The following is a 19857-nucleotide window of genomic DNA, read 5'->3' as shown; positions in this document are numbered from 1 at the left end:
CTTGGGAGGGCCTTCTGAGGAGGTCTGAGCCCGTGCCTGGCGGAGCTGTAGCTGGTGGTTGTAGTGTGCACGTGAAGCGCCAGTGGGAGAATCTGGCTCATAGGAAATGCACAGGCAATGGTGGATCACAGTCATAGCCCACAAAGGAAAGGGATTAGAGGGGAGATTGGAATCCCAGGGTCGGATGCAGTTGCAGAACAAGAGAAGATTCCTTGGGGCTTGGTGGGTGGAGAAACAGCTGCCAAGCCTGAGCAGACCCAGCTCCGGGAGGTCTTGCACAAATCACTGTCCGGCCTCCACTCCCTCATTTGGAAAACAGGGTGATAATGCCCACCTTGTTAGGGGGATGTTATCGGCCGAATATGTCCCCTCACAATTTATATGTTCAAGTCCCGACTCCCAGTATCTCTGTATTTGGAAATAAGGTCTTTAAAGAGGTGACTAAGTTAGCCCTAGCTGGTTTGGCTCGGTGGATAGAGCGTCAGCCCTCAGACCTAAGGGTCCTGGGTTTGATTCTGGTCAAGGGCACGTACCTCGGTTGGATTGCAGGCTCTTCCCCAGCCTGGGCCCTGGTCAGGGCACGTGCAGGAGGCAACCAATGGATGTGTTTCTCTCACATTGATAGCTCTCTCTGTCTTTCCCTCTCTATTCCACTCTCTCTAAAAATATCCTCAGGTGAGGAATTAAAAAACAAAAAAACAAAGGAAAGAGGTGATTAAGTTAGAATGAGGTCATTAGCATAAGCTAATATGATGGTATCCTTAGAAGAAGAGGAGATTATATACAGACGGGAAACGCTGTGAAGACAGGGAGAAGGCAGCCATCTGCAAGCCAGGGAGAGAGGCCTCAGTAGAAACCCTGATCTCAGACTCCCAGCCTCTACAACTGTGGGGAAATAGATTTCTGTGGTTTAAGCCACCCAGCCTGGTGGCAGCCCTAGCAAACTAACACAGGGTGGTGTATGCAGGTGATGAATGCAGACAGGCACGCAGGAGGCCCTGCTAGAGCCTGGTTTCCTCGGTCTGGCCACGTGGAGCTTCTTACCTGAGCCTGGGGCCTGACTGGTCAAACCTTAGCGTCTCTGTAGCCACCGAGTCCGTCTGGAGGTCACTGAGGTGACTGCAGCGTCGCCCACACTGTGCCCCGGGACTGACCCTGACTTGGGACCCAGCTCACTTAATTTCTGCCCTCCCTCTGGTTCATTACTCAGTCAATCCACAGACCTCACGTGGTACCACAGTGGCCACGCTGTAAGTTGTGGCATGACCGGTGCATCAGCGAGGGTCCAGGCTGGAGAATGGAGACCACTCTAGGCATGTCAAACAGAAGGAACGGAATACAGGGAATCATGTACACAGACGCTGGGAGAGCGGAGATGCCAAAGGGCAGGACGAGGCGCCCCGGCATGAGCTCCAGCTCCAGGCCAAAGGGACAGAAGGAGGATGTTGTATGAAGAACTCCTGGAGGCTAGACCCCTAGTGGGGGCTGCCCGGAGGAAACTGGGACCAGGCAGGGAGGGCCTGTTGGGCAGGGACTGGTTCTCTTTGCTCTCAGATCCATTTCCTGCCCCTGCTTTGCTCTGACTTACAGCGGGGCTGACCTCTGCAGGCTGCATTGCCCATGCTCCAGGCCAGCTGACTCCCCAGTGGCCAATGGGAGGTCCTAGTGGGAGATGGGAGGCCAGAAGGAGGAGAGAAGCCAGAGTATTTCTCCTTCCACCTTGGGCTGCATCCCCGTCAATAACTGAGTGTCCTCTGTGGCTCCAGTCCACTGTGCTTCCAGCTTTGCTGGGGGAGCACAGACCTCAGGCTCCTGCAACATTACCCCTCCCTCAGTCCCTCCAGCTTAGAGGTGCAATGGCTTTCTGTTACTGCAAGTCTCTGAGCTTCTTGGCAGTCTCTTGCTTGGCTTCTGGGTGCCTCCGTCATTTCTGTGACCACTTCACTGTTGGAAAATCTCTCTGTTTCAATGTCCAGTAGCTTCCAGGTTAAATGGTGATTGACACAAGGGGAGGATGGGAGAGAAAAGTGGCAAGTGGCCAGCCCAGCAGGCCTTTCCACCCCTCCCCTTTCTTATCGATAAAATCCCAGCAGCCTGTCGATGGGGAGAGGCAGTGGGTGCTGGGGCATCAAGAGGTGGCCCTAGAGTCAGACAGGCCTCACCCTGTTTCCTCTCTGCCATCGTCAGCTCTGTAAACTTCATCATGTTACTCCCCCTCCGCGTCCTCAATGTCCTTACCTGTCAGGGGGGGATGAGGATCAGGCCCATAGATTCCGAGCTGTTCTGAGGATTTGATGAGATGCGGCATGGGAAAAACTTAGCCGCAGCCTTAAAAAGGAACAGGAAGGAGGAGACGCCTCTATCAGCAGCAAAAAGGCATATGCCACTCTGATAAAAAATGGGGTGCTGGTGCAGGGAGGCAGAGCAGGGGTGCAGGAACCGCCCATGCACACGTGAGAAGTAAATACACCATAGAGCCTGCCCCACAACCCACCTGGGGAAGGAGAGATTGTTCAGAAGATGGTGTGGGAAACCGGCCCCAAATAAAACTGACCTCACACTGCGGACAATGGTGGACTCTAGAGGGATTGAGACTTAACATGGAGCGCAAACGTTTAAACTAGTAGGAGCTATAGACACAGTGGAATACTATTCATCCACGAAAAAGGAAAATTCGGACACATGGGACAACATGGATGGACCTTAAAAACTGTGATGAATGATACAAGCCAGTCATAGGATGACAAAGAGTGTCTGACGGACTTATGTGAGGTGCCTAGAGTAGTCAAACTCACAGAGACAGGAAGTAGATTAGAGGTTTCCAGTGGCCGGGGGAGGCCGAGACGGGGGTTTAATGGGCACAGCAGAGTTTCTGTTTGGGATGATGAAAAGTTCTGGAGATGGATGGTAATGATGGTTATACAACATTAATGCCACTAAATGTTTTTACCTTTAAAAATGGCTAAGCCCTAGCTGGTTTGGCTTGGTGGATAGAGCGTCGGCCTGTGGACTGAAAGGTCCCATGTTTGATTCCAGTCAAGGGCCCATACCCGGGTTGCAGGCTCAATCCCCAGTAGGGGGCGTCCAGGAGGTGGCCGATCAATGATTCTCTCTCATCATTGATGTTTCTATCTCTCCCTCTCCCTTCCTCTCTGAAATCAATAAGAGTATATTTAAAAAAATAAAAATGGCTAAAGTGGTAAATTTTATGTTACCTATATTTTACCATAATAACAAAGCACCAATATATAAAAAGAAAGAATATTTAAAAATTATGCTAATTACATCAAAATGAAGGAATTCTGGCCAAAGGATCCCCTGGACAAAATGAATAGACAGATATCAGGGTGTGAAGACATTGCAGTGTCTAAAATTGCAGTGCTTAGAACATACAAGAAACTTGCAAGTAAACAACAGAAAAGACAGCAGCCCCAATGGAAAAGGAACAGCGGATGGGAAGAGCAGTTTACAGAAGGGGAAAACCACAGGCTCATGAAGAAGGCTCAGTCATTAGTAATAGGACATGCAAATGAAAAAAAAAAACAGGAGAGAGTTCTTCACATGTAGGAAGTTGGTAAAAATTAAAAAGTTGGACAGTACCAGATTTTCGTTTCAAAATCGCCCTTCTCCACTAACATGAACCTGGGCAGGGCTAAGAAAAATAGCAATTGATCCTGGAACATCTTGTTGTGCCCCCAAATAAAGAGATGTTCAAGGAACAATGGAGCGATGGTAAAAGGACACGAGTCAGCTGACAGGGGCTTACACTGGCCAAATATGGGTCAATTGGAGCGTCAAACTAAATAATGGTGATGATGGATTGAGAACCCATGGAATAAAATAAAATCCATACTGACATCTATAATAATAAAAGGGTAATATGCTAATGAGACCAGACGTCCTTCTGGACGTCCTTCCAGACAACCTTCTGGACGAAGCCGGGGCTGTGAGAGAAGCCCGGGTCCCGGGTGCCGGAGGGAAGCCGGTACGGGTAGCTGGGGGAAGGAAGGCCTACTCTTGCACGAGTTTCGTGCATCGGGCCTCTAGTAAGTGAATAAACAAATAGATGGCTGTGTGACTTTAAGATATATCTCCAAATTTGTTGACAGTCGTCTCCAGGGGTGGACTGTAATCCACTTCCTCCTGAGTGGGGCTGGACTCAGTGATTCGATTCTAGTGACTAGATTATGGCAGAAGTGGTGCTGTGCTGGGAAAGTAGGTCACAGAGGCATGTGCTTCCTTCTTGCTCTCTCTGATGCCCGTGTCTGGGGGAAGACAGCTGCTCTGTCATGAGGACATTCAAGCAGCCCTGAGAAGAGGCCCATGTGGCCAGCACTCAGCTGTCCAATACAATGGCCCCCAGCCACACACCGCATGGCTGTTAGGCACTTGCAGTGTGGCTAGTCCACAGTGAATTTCAAAGACAGCATGGAAAAAAGATGTCAAATATCTCGTTAATTATACTGTATATGGAGGACATGTTGAAATGAGGTTTTAGGTATATTGGGTTAAATAAAATATATTCCTAGAATGAATTTCACCTGTGGCCGTTAAAAAAAATCTTTGAATATATTTTTATTGATGTCAGAGAGGAAGGAACAGGGAGATAGAAACATCACTGATGGGAGTGAATCATTGATCGGCTGCCTCTTCCACGCCCCACACTGGGGATTGAGCCTGCAACCCAGGCATGTGCCCTGACTGGGAATTGAACTGTGACCTCTTGGCTTATAGGTCGACGCTCACCCACTGAGCCACACCAGCCAGGCTCACCTGTGGCTTTTTAAACTGTAGCCACCAGAAAATTTAAAATGCAACATAAACACATGGCTCACATTATATTCCTCCTGGATGGTGATGCTCCAGCCCCAGGTGAGCTTTCAGATAACCAGCCCCAGCTGACACCTTGACTGCACCTTCACAGAGACTTGAGGCCAGGACCTTCCAGCCAAACCACTCCTGAATTCCTGACCCACAACAAACAGTGAGAAAATGCTGATTATTTTAAGCTGCTATGGTTGGAGGTCATTTGTTACACGGCAATAGATTGACTGAGGCAAGTATATAAGTGGATGTTAAAATCAGTGGGTTGCTCAGTGGTTGAGCATTGACACATGCACCAACAGGTCGCTGGTTCTATTCCCGGTCAGGACACATGCCCAGTTGCGGACTCGATCTCCAGTGTGGCGCGTGCAGGAGGCAGCCGATCGATGATGTTTCACTTTCATCATTGTTTCTACCTCTCCCTCCCTTGCTCCCTTCCTCTCTCTCTAAAAATCAATAAAAACATATTTTAAAAAACCAGTGGGTGAAGTTGGAGGAATAACACTATGCTTAAATAGTTTAAAAATATCTCCCCACAGCAACGCAAAGGTGTGGAGGAAACGTCAGATAGACCCACTGGAGGGACATTCTACGAAGGAACTGGCCTAAACTCTTCAAAAGTTTCAAGGTCATGAATGAGAAAGAAAGACTGAGGAACTGCTCCCAGCTAAAGCAGACCAGGGCCGCTACATGCAGACTTGGTTGCAGACACCAGTACCCGTCACCCCTAACCACTTCGGCATTAGCTCGAGGTCAGTGTTTGTTCCTCTGTCTGTAATACTTACATTCCGTGAAATGCACACGTCTTAGGTGTACTTTAGATTATTTGTTTATTTTTTTTATTTTTTTAAAAAATATATTTTATTGATTTTTTACAGAGAGAAAGGGAGAGAGATAGAGAGTTAGAAACATCGATGAGAGAGAAACATCGATCAGCTGCCTCCTGCACATCTCCTACTGGGGATGTGCCCGCAACCCAGGTACATGCCCTTGACCGGAATCGAACCCGGGACCTTTCAGTCCGCAGGCCGACGCTCTATCCACTGAGCCAAACCGGTTTCGGCTACTTTAGATTATTTTTAACAAATGCATCTACCTGTGTTATACAAACTCTTTCCAAGATATCAAACATGAAGGGAGTTGAACTGTGTCCCTCAAAAATATATATTCAAGCCCCAACCCTTGGTACTTGTGAATAGAACCTTACTTAAAAATAGCGTCTTGCAGATACAACTGAGTTAAGATGAGGTCATGCTGGATTAGGGTGGGCCCTCAACCCAACGACTTTATAAGAGAAAGGAGAAGATTTGAACACAGACACACACAGGGGGAAGAGGGCCATGCGAAGACAGAGGCAGAGATTGGAAGGATGTACCTCCAAGCCAAGGACTGCTGGCAGCCACCAGTATCCGGAGAGGCAAGGAAGGATTCTTCCTGAGAGCCTTCAGCGGGAGCACGGCCCTGGTTTCAGACTCCTGGCCTGCAGAACTGGTGGAGAGTAAATGTATGCTGTGTTAAGCCACCTAGTTTGTGGCTTTGCCACGGAAGCCCTGGGAAAGTAACACAGAACAGTACCTTGGGCCCCTGCCCAGTCAGTCCTGCCCAACCCCAGCTAAATTTTCCAGCGTAGATTAATCTCACTTATTCTAGAGCAGTGGTTCTCAACCTTCCTAATGCCGCGACCCTTTAATACAGTTCCTCATGTTGTGGTGACCCCCAACCCTAAGATTATTTTCGTTGCTACTTCATAACTGTAATTTTGCTACTGTTATGAATCATAATGTCAATATCTGATATGCAGGATGTATTTTCATTCTTACAAATGGAACATAATTAAAGCATAGTGATTAATCACAAAAACAATATGTAATTATATATGTGTTTTCCGATGGTCTTAGTCGACCCCTGTGAAAGGGTCATTCGACCCCCAAAGGGGTCGCGACCCACAGGTTGAGAACCGCTGTACTAGAGCGTCATGTCAGTGGAATCATGCAGCAGGTATTCTTTTGTGTCTGGTATCTTGCACTTGGCACAAGATTTTGGCGTTACCCAGATTGTGCATCCAGTGGCTGGCATGCCTATAACTAAAGTCAATTTGCTGGGGGCGGGGTGGGGGGAAGCAGATTTTGTAAGGAGAGGAGTGGACAATGGAGGTGGGAAATTTCTCATAAAAGGCGGGCTTGGAGCCTCCTGCCCTGGGGTCTCTGGCCCAGACCTACCTGTCTTTCTTAGCTCAGTAAGCAACTGGGGAGGTTGGAGGGTGGGCTTCATCGCCACCTGGTGGCCTTTCTAGACAATGCAACCACAAATCCCAGCACTGGGCCCGCTGGGTGGGGAGATTGTGGGATCAGGCAAGGGTTTATCTTCTTGGGTTGGGTCCCCAGATCACTGAGCACCTACTCAGCACCTGCATGATTCGTGTGTGTGTGTGTGTGTGTGTGTGTGTGTGTGTGTGTGTATTGAGCTGACCTCCAGGGGCTCCCAGGAGAGTGAGATTACACACAGCTAACTCCAGTAGGGGCGGAATAAGATCCTAGAGGCAGGAAGTGTAGAGAGTGCAGAGAAAGAGGGGGGAAATTTGACTTCGACATTCACGGAAAGTTTCTGTGGGTATTTCTCAGCTGGAGGTGAAAGGGAAGGGTGTTGGAGGCAGAGGAACAGCACAAGCAAAGGTGTGGAGGCAGGACCATGCAGTGTATGGCCTTCTAAACTCAAACAAATAATAAGGTGATACCTACTCCTGGGGAACGTTTTGAAGTTAGGAGAGGAGGTAGGTCTTGCTCCCACCTCCCACCTCCTACCTCAGGCCCCCAGTCCTTCTCTTGTGGTAGACTTACTGTAGGGGCTCCCTGTGAACCAGCCGCCCGGTATGCGCCCCTTTTAGCCTCTCCTGCCCTTGCTTCCGAGCTGACCGATGGCTGTGATAGAAATGGCGGTAGGCCAGTTTGGGGCTTAAGCTTAAAGAAGGCCTAGTAGCTTTGCAGCTTCCACTTCTGTGCTCTGGGGGGTAAGCTAATTGCTGTGTAAGAAGTGTGGCTACTGTGCTGGGGAGACCACGTGGAAAGGCCACATGGAGGCACAGCTTGGACCGTGTGCCAGGAACATGTAGAAAGCCACGTGAAGATACCTTGTGAAGAGGCTCCCTGAGCAGAAGTCTCTTGGAGAGACCACGTGGGGAGGGAGAAACTGGGTGATGGAGGCCCGAGGAACTGAGAAACAGGACTGAGCTGGGGTCATCCATGCAGAGCTGCCACACGTGGGAATGCAGTCACCTTGGGCGTTCCCGCCAGCAGCCAGCAGAGACAAACTGTCCCCGGGTGCCTTGTCCAAATTCTTGACCCACAGGGTGGTGGTGGTTTTAAACCACTAAGTTTTGGGGTATGTTATTACACAACAGTATTCAGAGCGTCCTGGGCCCTAGCCTGTCACTGTTGCCAGTTTCTTACAGCCCTCCCAGCGGGAGACTACATCCTCAAACAAACACGAGTAAATTCCCGCATCTCCCCTCATTTCTGTGGGGGTTGGCACACCACACATCCTGGCCTGCACTTGGCCTTTTTCCCCCCACTTGACAATAGATCTTAGAGAGGGCTCTAGATGTGTGCTGTTCAGGACAATAGGCACTACCCACAGGCTATTTAAATGTAATTAAAATGGAACAAAGTAAAAAGGCCCGTTCCTCAGTCACACCAGCCACATCTCAAGCACTCGGTGGCCACATGTGGCTGGTAGCTCCTATACGGCACAGGACAGCTGTAGGATGTCCCCATCGTCCCAGACACGTGTAGGGGATAGCGCCGGCCAGGTCCTCTCCTTCAGAGATGGCTCAGTCGTTTTAGCAGCTGCACAGCATTTTCTGGTAACAACAGCTTCTGCTATTACAGCGTCCATTTGTCTTTGGGTAGGTGTGAGTATCTTGTAGTATAAATGCCCAGCATCCCGAGGCCCAGTGATATTTCCCATTTAAAAAAAAATATTTTTATTGATTTCAGAGAGAGAGAGAGAGAGAGAGAGAGAGAGAGAGAAAGGAACATCAACATTGATTGGCTACCTCCTACACTAGGGATTGAGCTTTCAACTCAGGCACATACCCCAACTGGGAATCGAACCAGCAACCTCCTGGTTCATGGATCGACGCTCAACCACTGAGCCACACCAGCCGGGCCGATTTTAATAGCCATGGCAGATTACTTAAAGCCGGAGGTTGTACCGCTCTGCACCACCACTGAAAGTGTGCAAGAGAGCCTGTTTCCACCCACCTTCATCAGCACTGTGTTGTTCACATTAAACAAACGGAGCTGCTGGTGAGGGTTTTAAAGGGACACGGGACTCTGCCAGGACCCTTCGGCCTCGCCTCCTTCCACGTCCCAGTGCCACCGGGATCTTTCCGTGCGGACAGACGAAGACCTACCTTGTTTGTTTTCAGTGTGTGGTAAAGTTCACATAACATAACATTTCCCATCTTAGCCACCGTTAAGTGGACAGCTCGGTGGCCTCAGGACGCCCTCACTGTTGCGCAGCCATCGCTGGAACCTCTTCATCTTCGCAAACTGAAACTCTACACCCATTAAACACCAGCGCCCGTCCCGGCCCCTGGCAGCCGCCGTTCTACTCTCTGTCTCTGTGAATCTGGCTGCTCTGGCACCTTTGCTGTCCTTTTGTGACTGGCTTACTTCACTCAGCATAACGACTTCAAGGTTCACCTATGCCCGTGGTTGGCAAACGGAGGCTCGCGAGCCACATGCGGCTCTTTGGCCCCTTGAGTGTGGCTCTTCCACAAAATACCACGTGCGGGCGCGCACGTACAGTGCGATTGAAACTTCAACTCAAGGGGCCAAAGAGCCGCATGTGGCTCGCGAGCTGCGGTTTGCCGACCACTGACTGTGCTATACCATGTTCATTCCTTTTTAAAAAAGACTGAGTAATAGTTCATTGATGTACAGACCTCATTTATTTTTTGTTTACACAATTACAGATGTCCCCCACATCCCCCTCCCCCTTTAACCACCTCTACTCAGCGCCACTACCTCCCCCTCTCTCTGGCCATCACCACACTGCTGTCTGTGCCCATGGGCTATGTATATATATTATTTTGTTGTTGTTGGAGGGAGAGAGAAACATTGAGACAAGTTAATTGGCTGCCTCCTGCATGCAGTGTGGATCAACCCGTCAGTGCGAAGGCTGACACCCTAACCACTGAACACACTGGCTAGGGCACATATATGTTCTTTGACTAATCTCTAGACCACATTTTGTTTATCCATTCACACATCGATGGATACTTGGGTTGCTTTCCCCTTTTGGCGATTGTGAATGCTGCTGCTATGAACACGGGCATGCAAATATCTGTTTGAGATCCTGCTTTCAATTCTTTTGTGTCTATGCCAGGGGTGGGCAAACTTTTTGACTCGAGGGCCACAATGGGTTCTTAAACTGGACCGGAGGGCCGGAACAAAAGCATGGATGGAGTGTTTGTGTGAACTAATATAAATTCAAAGTAAACATCATTACATAAAAGGGTACAGTATATATATATATATATATATATTTTTTTAGTTTTATTCATTTCAAACAGGCCGGATCCGGCCCGCGGGCCATAGTTTGCCCACGGCTGGTCTATGCCCAGAGTGGGGTTGTTGGCTCATATGGTAATTCTACGCTCCCCTTTCTGAAGAACAGCCACACTGATTCCCATAGTCGTGGCACCATTTTACATTCCCACCAACAGTGATAAGACTTTCAATTTCTCCATAGCTTCACCAATACTTTTCTGTTTTTCTTGATAGCAGTCAACCTAGTGGGTGTGAGGTGGCCTCGTATTATGGTTTTAATTTGCATTTCCTTAATGATTAGTGATGTTGAACATCTTTTCATGTGCTTTTGGGCCATTCATGCATCTTCTTTGGAGATGCATCTTCTATTTTGTCATATGCCATGTTAAGTTGGGTTTTCCATTGCCAACTTGTAGGAGTTCTTTATATATTCTGGACATTAACTTATTAGGTATATGACTGACAAATATTTCCTCCCGTTCTGCGGGCTATCTTTCTTTCCACTCTGCTGATGTCCTTTGCTGTACACAGCTGTAAATTTTGATGTAGTCCAGTTTATCTGCTTTTTTCTTTTGGTTGCCGTGCTTTCAGTGTCAGATACTTGTCCCTTTAAATGGCTATGGAGTGGTCCTCCACTGTGTCGTTGTTTTATAATCAGATCTACCAGCAAATCCCGAGTGGTCTACTTTCAAAATAGATTCAGCATTTGATCACTTCTCCCCACCTCCATGGCTACCACCTGGTGGAGTCCACCGTCCCGTCATGCGCCTGCACAGCTGCCTTGACCTCCTCACTGGCTCCCTGATTCTGCCCTGACCTCCACCCCCATATGCAGCCAGAGAGATTCTGTTAAAACCTGTAAGAGCCTGTCCCTCCTCTGATCAGAAATCTTCCTGGCTCCTGTTAACTCAGTGTAAGGGCCAACATCTTTACAATGGCCCACAAAGCCCTGTGTGATATGGCCCCACTATTTCTATGAGATAATTCCCTGCTACTCTTCCTGTACTCCACCCACAGCAACTACATGGGTGAGGCATGCTCCTACCCCAGGGCCTTTGCACTTGTTGGTATACTTTCCTCACAGCTACCTGCATAGCCCACTCCCTCACCACACTCATGTTTTTGCTCAAATGTCACTTCAATGAGGCTGCTCCTGAACTAAAGTTACCCCCCCCATCCCCCTCCTCTGCTGTATTTTTCTCCATGCTGCTTACCAGAATGTAACACAATGTATACTTTTCTCATTTATCTTATTTACTGTTTGTCTTCCCCAAGGGAAGTGTCAACTCCATGAGAACAGGAATCGCTTCTGTCTTGTTCATGAATATGTCTCTAGGGCCACAGTAGGTGCCAAAAAGTATTTGCTGAATCACTAAATGAAAGCACCTTTTGACTGTTTGTTGGACATTTTTATTTCTTTCAATGGCCTGCTCATGTACTGTGAGCATCTATCGCATTCACAGTGTTAACCTCCGCTTCCCAAAGCGAAGTCCCCAGTGGGTCCTTGTTCAAAAGGATTCATTTAAATCACTCCTGCATTACCAGAGCCTGCCACATGGTGGCAGCATGTGCTCAGGCAAGTGTTGCTAGCCATCCATGAGCGTTTCCCAGGATATTCATTTTCCCAAACTGCAAATCCCAGGACACTGGGCCTAGCAGCCTTCAGGGATTTAATCTCAGTCCCATTAGGCAGAAGGGGAAAGTGAGGCCTCAAACGAGAGGCATGATGGGGGAAATCTCAGACACTGGAATCGGGGGTCTGGCTTTTAAGTCCCCCTATACTACCAGTTCACTGTGATCTTAGGGGAAGTCTTAACACTCCCAGGCCTGTTTCCCATCTGCCTGCTTTGTGAGGTTTTTGTGACTTGCCTTTTGTGGGGCTAGGGGCAGGTCTGATTCACTCCCATGTGCCACTTGGGCCAGTGTAAGGGGGAACACCTGGCTCAGAACTCCCAAGAGAGAGGGGATATTATTTCCTTACTAGAGGCCTGGTGCACGAAATTCATGCATGGGGAGATGGGAGTGGGGGGAGGTCCCTCAGCCCGGCCTGTGCCCTTTCACAGTCCGGGAGCTGACGGCTTTAGTTGGACATCCTTAGCGCTGCTGCAGAGGCAAGAGAGGCTCCTGCCACACGGCTGTGCTTGCCAGCTGTGAGCCAGGCTTCTGGCTGAGCAGTGCTCCCCCTGTGGGAGTGCACTTACCACCAGGGGGCAGCTCCTGCATTGTGCATCTGACCTCTGGTGGTCAGTACGTATCATAGCAACCGGTTGTTCTGCTGTTTGGTCAATTTGCATATTAGACTTTTATTATATAGATCAGGGACTGAGGTCTGGAGGGGACACCAGAGTGCCACAACCAGGAGGCTACAGAGCAAAAACAAAAGTCTGACCCCTGCATCCCTCCACTGCAAATCCATTAGAGACGATCTCCATGGACCATTTCTGATGGGCCCGCTTTCTGCCTTATATTTCTACCTGCTGGCTGATTTCTAAGCCCCTCTGCAAACACCTTTATAACTCTGTGTCAAAGCAGTAACGATGGGACTTCCTTTGGGCAAGTCACTTCAGTTTCCTCCTTCTGAAAATGGGGCTAAGGAAAAGCTGCAGAGACGCGGAGAAGGAATTCTGAAAGCAGTTTTTGGGCAGAGGAGAGATATCTGGGTAGGAAAGTGCCTGTTCCCTCCACAGCCCCCACCTGGCTCCTGCCCACCACTCGTAGCCACGTGGGCCCAGCCCACAGCTATTGATTTTAAAAGAGAAGCTGGGGAACAAAAAAAAAAAGGAGCTGGAAATTTGAATTTTGATGTGAAGTCTCCTGATTTTTAAATGTTGGCAATAAATTCATAGAAAGAAACAACAAAACAAAGCAAAACACCATGGAGGTCCAACTGAACAGGCCTGTGGGTTGGATTTGGCCACTGGCTGCTAGTGTGGGACCCTTCCCCGTCCAGGTTGCTGCAGACACCTGCACAGGAGAGATCACTGTGGGTGGTGTCAGCTGGATCCGGTTTCTGTGTTCTCGCTGCCTACAGGCCGGTGGGGTGTGCCCGGGACCTCTGGGCCATAGTGGTTCAGCTCCCATCAGCCCCTCCTCAGGAAAGGCTGAGGACTCATGGTGAGGCAGCAGCAGGGCCTGTTGAGCAACCAGCCTTGTGACAAGGGCTTACGTCACCTGAGCAGGCACACCGCCTCCCCGAGGGACACCTGGGGTGGCACTGAGGCGCACCTGGCACTGATTTTACTTTCAGGCCAGAATGGGGAATCCAGGGCAGGGCAGGGTGGAAAGCAAAAGGCTCAGGATTTGGAGAGTACGGGTCCATCCCAGAGGCCAGAAGGGCAAGACCTGATGGGGGCCAGTCCCTAGGGTCTGGGTTGCCTCTTGGCTAACGGTGTGACCCAATGTCAGCCTTCTCTGGGCCTCATTTTTATACTCACAAAATGGGGTTCACATCGCCAGACATGTTATTATTTCTTACGAACCCAAAGGGGAAGGTCAGGCTGGAAGGACTTTAATTCTCCCCTCCTCGTTAACGTGGCCTTGAGCAGACACTTAGCTCTGCTGGGCCTCAGTTGCTACATCTGTAAAGTGGATGAGATAATAGGACCTGATTCCTGTAAGTCATCAGGAGGATTAAATGAGTTAATACATGCAAAGGGCTTGAAAGGTGGTTCAGAGAGGGTGGAAGATTGACTTGAGGATACACAGGAAATGCTCCAGTTAGCTTTAGATGACCGCCAACCCCATCTCATCGAATCTCCCCAGAACCCCGAGAGTTAGGAGGGGAGTGCTGTGGCTCAGAGAGGGGAGCCATCTTACCCAAGGTCACACAGCCCAGCTAATGAGGGACCTCACCTTCATCCATTGAGCAACTTCTGTGTGCCGGAAGGCACTGGGGGAACAACAGTGAACACAACAGAAATTCCTTTCCTGGTGGGGCAGACATGAGGAGGAGAAGCAGGGGCAGAAAGCAAGATGGGTAGGTGTGAAATAATTTTGATAGTAATGAGGAAGGTGAAGGAAATAAAGCAGGAGGATGTGAAAGGAGTGATTGAGAACCTGGAACTTTCAAAGGGAAGGTCAGGGAGGGCTTCCTGGAGGTGGTAAGCTTTGCATTGAGCCTTGGGCAGAGCTGGGAAAAAAGTGTTCTTGGTCCAGAGGGTGACAGGAAATGTCACTGGTAAATTCTGGGCTTGGAGTCCCAATATTCAGAGGACAGACAGCCCTCACAGAGTGGGCAGTCCGGGTGGAGACTGAGGTAGACAAGACAACCAGGATAATGGTAGCTGGAGATAAGGGCTAGGAAGGAAGTTCTCCAGCAGGTGGAGCAGGGAGGGCCTCTTGGAGGCGGTGGGCTACAAGCTCAGTCCTGAGTGTCCTACAGGCATCTTAGAAGGCTGGCTGGGTGGCCCTGGGGCCTTGGATCCTTCCTTAGCAGTGGGAAGGCCCACAAAGCCAGCAGGCTGGGTCAGTGTTTCATCCCGTCCCTCCCTGCCCTCCACCCCCCAAGGGTGCCTGGAGATGTCATTTCTCCAGCTCTCCAGGGCAGAGGTCACCCCAGCTCAGCAGATAACGCTGCAAGTTGAGCAATGCCTGCTTGCCCGCCAGGGCCGGGGCTGGGGTCAGTGGGCCGGGGGTCAGCCCCAGGCAGGCTGGGAGCTCTTGCCTGGGCCTGAGTAACAGAGGGGTGGGCCCAAGGAGCTGCTCAAATGGCCTAGGAATGGGGCTGGAGAGGGCAAGGGGCTGCTTGAGCCCACTCAACAGGGAGGGCCTCATACACATTTAAATTCAGGACGGGCCATGCGTTTTGCCCAGCTGTGACCCAGGGGCAGTAGAAGCCTCCTGCTGTCAGGGTGAAAAAGTGAACCCTGGGTCCAGGCCCACCCGCAATGCATGGTAGGGACTTGGTGAATATGGGGGAAGTCCCTTTTCTCTCCTGCCTGGTTCCCAGGGGGCCTGGCTTGACCCCCTCCCCACCAGCCTCAGAAACAGGTTTAGTGGCCGTGGGTGGGCAAATAGGTCTTCGTGCACTCAGATAAGGGCTTTCCTTTTGAGACTAATGGGGGACATGAGGCCGCGTGACCTCGGGTGTGTGAGGCCCCTGGGCCCTCTGAACTCTCTGGGAGAGGCCCTTCTTTCTGATACGCATCCCCAATGGACCTACACTAAGCCTCTTGGGCATCTGTGGTGGAGACAGTCATACAGCTAATAACAGTAAGGACACCTTCATGGAACCTCAGAGAAGTGAAGTGACTTGCCCAAGGTCACCCAGTGTGGCAGAGCCAAGTACTCTGTCCCTTTCCACCTTCCTGGGGCCCAGGTCAGGTTGGGGTGGGGCTGGAGAAGACCCAGGTGTGGCAGGTGAGGAGGCTGGGGTGGGGTGGGGGGTCCTAACCCGCCTAGGCCCAGTGGAGCGCGCCCCCCCTGACCTCCTTCTCCTCCAACCGCCCCCCCACCCCCCCCACACACACTCGTATTGGAGGTGGCTTTGAGAGGGGAGTCATCACAGGAGTGGAATCCCTTCCTTCCAAGAACTGGGGATGGGGGCAAGTTTAGGGGCAGAGCCGCGTCCGAGGAAGAGGAGGGGAGATGCTCACCTCTCCAGGAGGCAGAGCTCGGGGTTGAGGTCTCCAGGCTCCCGCCTGGGCAGTACCTTCTCTGTGGTGCGCCGGGGCTGGGCGCCGCTGACCCTGAAGCCGCCGCCTTCTCCAGCAGGGGGCGGGCCGCCGCCGCGATTCGGGTGGGGTAAGTCGATCGCGTTGCCCCCTCCCTGGGTTCCCTCCCACTTTCAGTACCTCCTCCAAGCCCAGAGGGGGCGGTCCGGGGGCGGGGTCGCGCCTCCCCTTCTTGCTCCCAATCCCAGGTCAGCCGGGTGGGAGTGGGCAGGGGGCGTTTAGGCCGCCCTCCGGGGCTAGGGGACCCCCAAAGCGTGCGCTCCTGGTTTTCCGTCAGGCGGCCGACCTCTCGGGGGTCTCAGGCGGCCACGGCGCGGCTGTGTCCCGGCGGCCGCGGGAGGGGCCGGGGCGGCCGCCAGTGACGCACCGTTGCCATGCGCCGCCTTATAAATAACCGGGCTCCGGAGAAACTTTAGCGAGTCAGAGCCGCGCACGGGACCGGGAAGGGGACCTACCAGAGGGTCCAGCAGCCAGCCCCCGCACTAGTAGCAGCCACCCCAGCAGCGGCAGCAGCAGTAGCAGCAGCAGAGCGGCGGCGGCAGAAGCGAAGCGGCCACACAGCGGCCACAGTTCGCAGCGAGGAGGCCGCGCCACCTGCGGGCCGGCCGGAGCGGGCAGCCCCCAGCCCCCTCCCCGGGCACCCGCGTTCATGCAACGCCTGGTGGCCTGGGACCCAGCATGTCTCCCCCTGCCGCCGCCACCTGCCTTTAAATCCATGGAAGTGGCCAACTTCTACTACGAGGCGGACTGCTTGGCTGCTGCGTACGGTGGCAAGGCGGCCCCCGCGGCGCCCCCCGCGGCCAGACCCGGGCCGCGCCCCCCCGCCGGCGAGCTGGGTAGCATCGGAGACCACGAGCGCGCCATCGACTTCAGCCCGTACCTGGAGCCGCTGGGCGCGCCGCAGGCCCCGGCCACGGCCACGGACACCTTCGAGGCGGCTCCTCCCGCGCCCGCCCCCGCGCCCGCCTCCTCCGGGCAGCACCACGACTTCCTCTCCGACCTCTTCTCCGACGACTACGGGGGCAAGAACTGCAAGAAGGCGGCCGAGTACGGCTACGTGAGCCTGGGGCGCCTGGGGGCCGCCAAAGGCGCGCTGCATCCCGGCTGCTTCGCGCCCCTGCACCCGCCGCCCCCGCCGCCGCCGCCGCAGCCCTCCGAGCTCAAGGCGGAGCCGGGCTTCGAGCCCGCGGACTGCAAGCGGAAGGAGGAGGCCGGAGCGCCGGGCGGCGGCGGCGCAGGCATGGCGGCCGGCTTCCCGTACGCGCTGCGCGCCTACCTCGGCTACCAGGCGGTGCCGAGCGGCAGCAGCGGGAGCCTGTCCACGTCCTCGTCGTCCAGCCCGCCCGGCACGCCAAGCCCCGCCGACGCCAAGGCGCCCCCGGCTGCCTGCTACGGGGGGGCGGCGCCGGCGCCCTCGCAGGTCAAGAGCAAGGCCAAGAAGACCGTGGACAAGCACAGCGACGAATACAAGATCCGGCGCGAGCGCAACAACATCGCGGTGCGCAAGAGCCGCGACAAGGCCAAGATGCGCAACCTGGAGACGCAGCACAAGGTCCTGGAGCTCACGGCCGAGAACGAGCGGCTGCAGAAGAAGGTGGAGCAGCTGTCCCGCGAGCTCAGCACCCTTCGGAACTTGTTCAAGCAGCTGCCCGAGCCCTTGCTCGCCTCCTCCGGCCACTGCTAGCGCGGCCCCCGCGCGCGTCCCCCTGTCGGCCGGCCTCCGCGCTGCCGGGCGCGCGGCGGCCGCGAGACTCCGGGAAGCGCCCGCGCTCCCGCTCCCGCCCCCGCCCGTGGTGGCGCCGGCAAAACTTTGGCACTGGGGCACTTGGCAGCGCGGGGAGCTCGTCGGTAACTTTAATATTTTATTATATATATATCTATATTTTTGTCCGAACCAGCCGCACCTGCAGATGGGCGCCCGCCCGTGATATTTAAAGAAGAAATGTCTATGTGTACAGATGAATGATAAACTCTGGCTCTCCCTCTGCCCCGTGTCCAGGCGCCGGCGGGCGGGCCGGTATCGAAGTTGATGCAATCGGCTTCAACATGGCTGAACGCGTGTGTACACGGGACTGACGCAACCCACGTGTAACTAACTGTCAGCCGGGCCCTGAGTAATCGCTTAAAGATGGTCCACCGGGTTGTTGCTGTTGATGTTGTTGTTGTTGTTTTTTTGGTCTTTTTTTTTGTATTATAAAAATAATCTATTTCTATGAGAAAAGAGGCGTCTGTATATTTGGGAATCTTTTTCCGTTTCAAGCATTAAGAACACTTTTAATAAACTTTTTTTTTTTTTGAGAATGGTTAAAAAGCCTTTTGGGGGCAGTAGTTGGCTTTCTCTTTTTTCCCCCTTCATTTTGGATTTCTATGATTTTATTTTTGCTTTTCTGGTGTGTGTGTGTGGGGGGGGGAGGGGGATGTTGTGCGTGGGGGCTGCTAATATTTTTGGCTTTTTTTGCGGTTGGGTGGGGGTGTTGCAGCTGGTTTTTCTCCTCTGCTACTCCCCCATGGTCTCTGCTTGGAGGTGGGGGTACCAGCACTGCGGGGTGGGGGGGGGGAGGGAGGAGCAGAAGAGTGCTGGGCTAGGCTTTCAGGGTGACTCAGGGCCCCTGGGTGCTGGGGAGGAATGACTGGGAACCCCGTTTGGGGAGGGGGTCCAGGGCCTCTGGCAGGTCCTGAGTTCTAGGTTTGGGTTTGGAGGGACCTGGAGATCTGTGACCCTGCACAGGGTTTAGGGCCTGTGATTGCCGGAGGAGGGGGCACAGGTCTTGGTCCTGCTGAGCCCAGGTTGGGGCAGATTCGTTTGGTAAGTGTAGTGGGTTGGGCTGTTTAAAAAATACTTTGTGTGTATATATATTTTAAGAGAGGAGCCTGGATGTGTGGGCGAGCTTGTGTTGTGTGTCCCTGGCCCGTTTGGGTGTCCCTGTCTGGCAGGAGGCGAGAAGCCCGGCCAGATGGAGGGAGGTGGGGGGAAGGGTTCCCGCACGTCCACTCCCTTTCCTGGGAGTGGGAGACTCACCACCGCCCGCTGCCCAGATGTGGACCCCGAGGCCAGCCTCACCTGCTTGTTCAAGGTGGCTGAGCCTCGGTTTGAACTGGGGGCCCCTGTTCCCGATTCCCTGGGACAGAAACAGCCCCTGGCAAGGCTTCCTCGTCCCTGCCCTCTGATAGCCTCCCGCCTCTTTTCACTGCACCCACACCCCCATTCCAGCTCTGGACAGCATTCCTGAGAGTTGAGGATGTAGACAGAGGGGTTAGTGGATACACGTAGGGCGTCCTGCGGTGCCTGGCACGCCAGGGGTGTTATATAAGCCGTTGCTCTTGTTATTATTTTCACTGGGAGGCTCTTGGCATGTGGCACCCCAGTCTGCAGTGCAGTGAGTGTGGTGAGCACTTGCCAAGGGCCAGGCGTCCGGTAAACCCTGGACTTGCCCCATTTCATTTAAACTTCACAGCCTTCGGAGAGTTGGGTACTATTATGGGGCCTGTTTTTAGAGTCGTTTTTGGCCGTCAAATCCCTGTGGGCCAGAAAGTGGTTTGGGGTCCCCCTGCCCTAGGAACTCCGCAGTGGGGGGTGAAATGGGGGGTTCATATATTATTTTGCCAACGGCCTGGGGCAGCCTGGGGTTTTGGGGAGCAGCTGTTGATACTGTGTTTCGAGGACAGCAGAATGCGTTTCCCCTCCCTTTCCCTTTGGGAGCCTGGGACGAGGGGGACAGACACACTCAGCCCCCACTGTTATGGAGCTGAGGATCAAGACAATCTCTACCTCCCTAATGCTAGTGTCCCCTGTTTGTGCGAGGGCTGTG

General features: G+C 52.8%; 1 protein-coding gene across 1 annotated transcript; it reads left to right on the top strand.

Moving 5' to 3' along the window:
• The first annotated feature begins 16471 nt into the window (after positions 1–16471).
• Positions 16472–18344, top strand: CEBPB (CCAAT enhancer binding protein beta). The gene has a single exon (XM_081096929.1). It carries the CDS (start codon positions 16698–16700, stop codon positions 17730–17732), a length of 1035 nt encoding a protein of 344 aa, XP_080953055.1. The 5' UTR covers positions 16472–16697; the 3' UTR covers positions 17733–18344.
• The last annotated feature ends 1513 nt before the right edge of the window (positions 18345–19857 follow it).

Source organism: Myotis nattereri (assembly GCF_964212035.1).
Source record: "Myotis nattereri genome assembly, chromosome: 8".
Classification (NCBI taxonomy): Eukaryota; Metazoa; Chordata; class Mammalia; order Chiroptera; family Vespertilionidae; genus Myotis; species Myotis nattereri.
The sequence above is the reverse complement of the archived record's forward strand: the minus strand, read 5'-3'. Positions and strand labels throughout refer to the sequence as shown.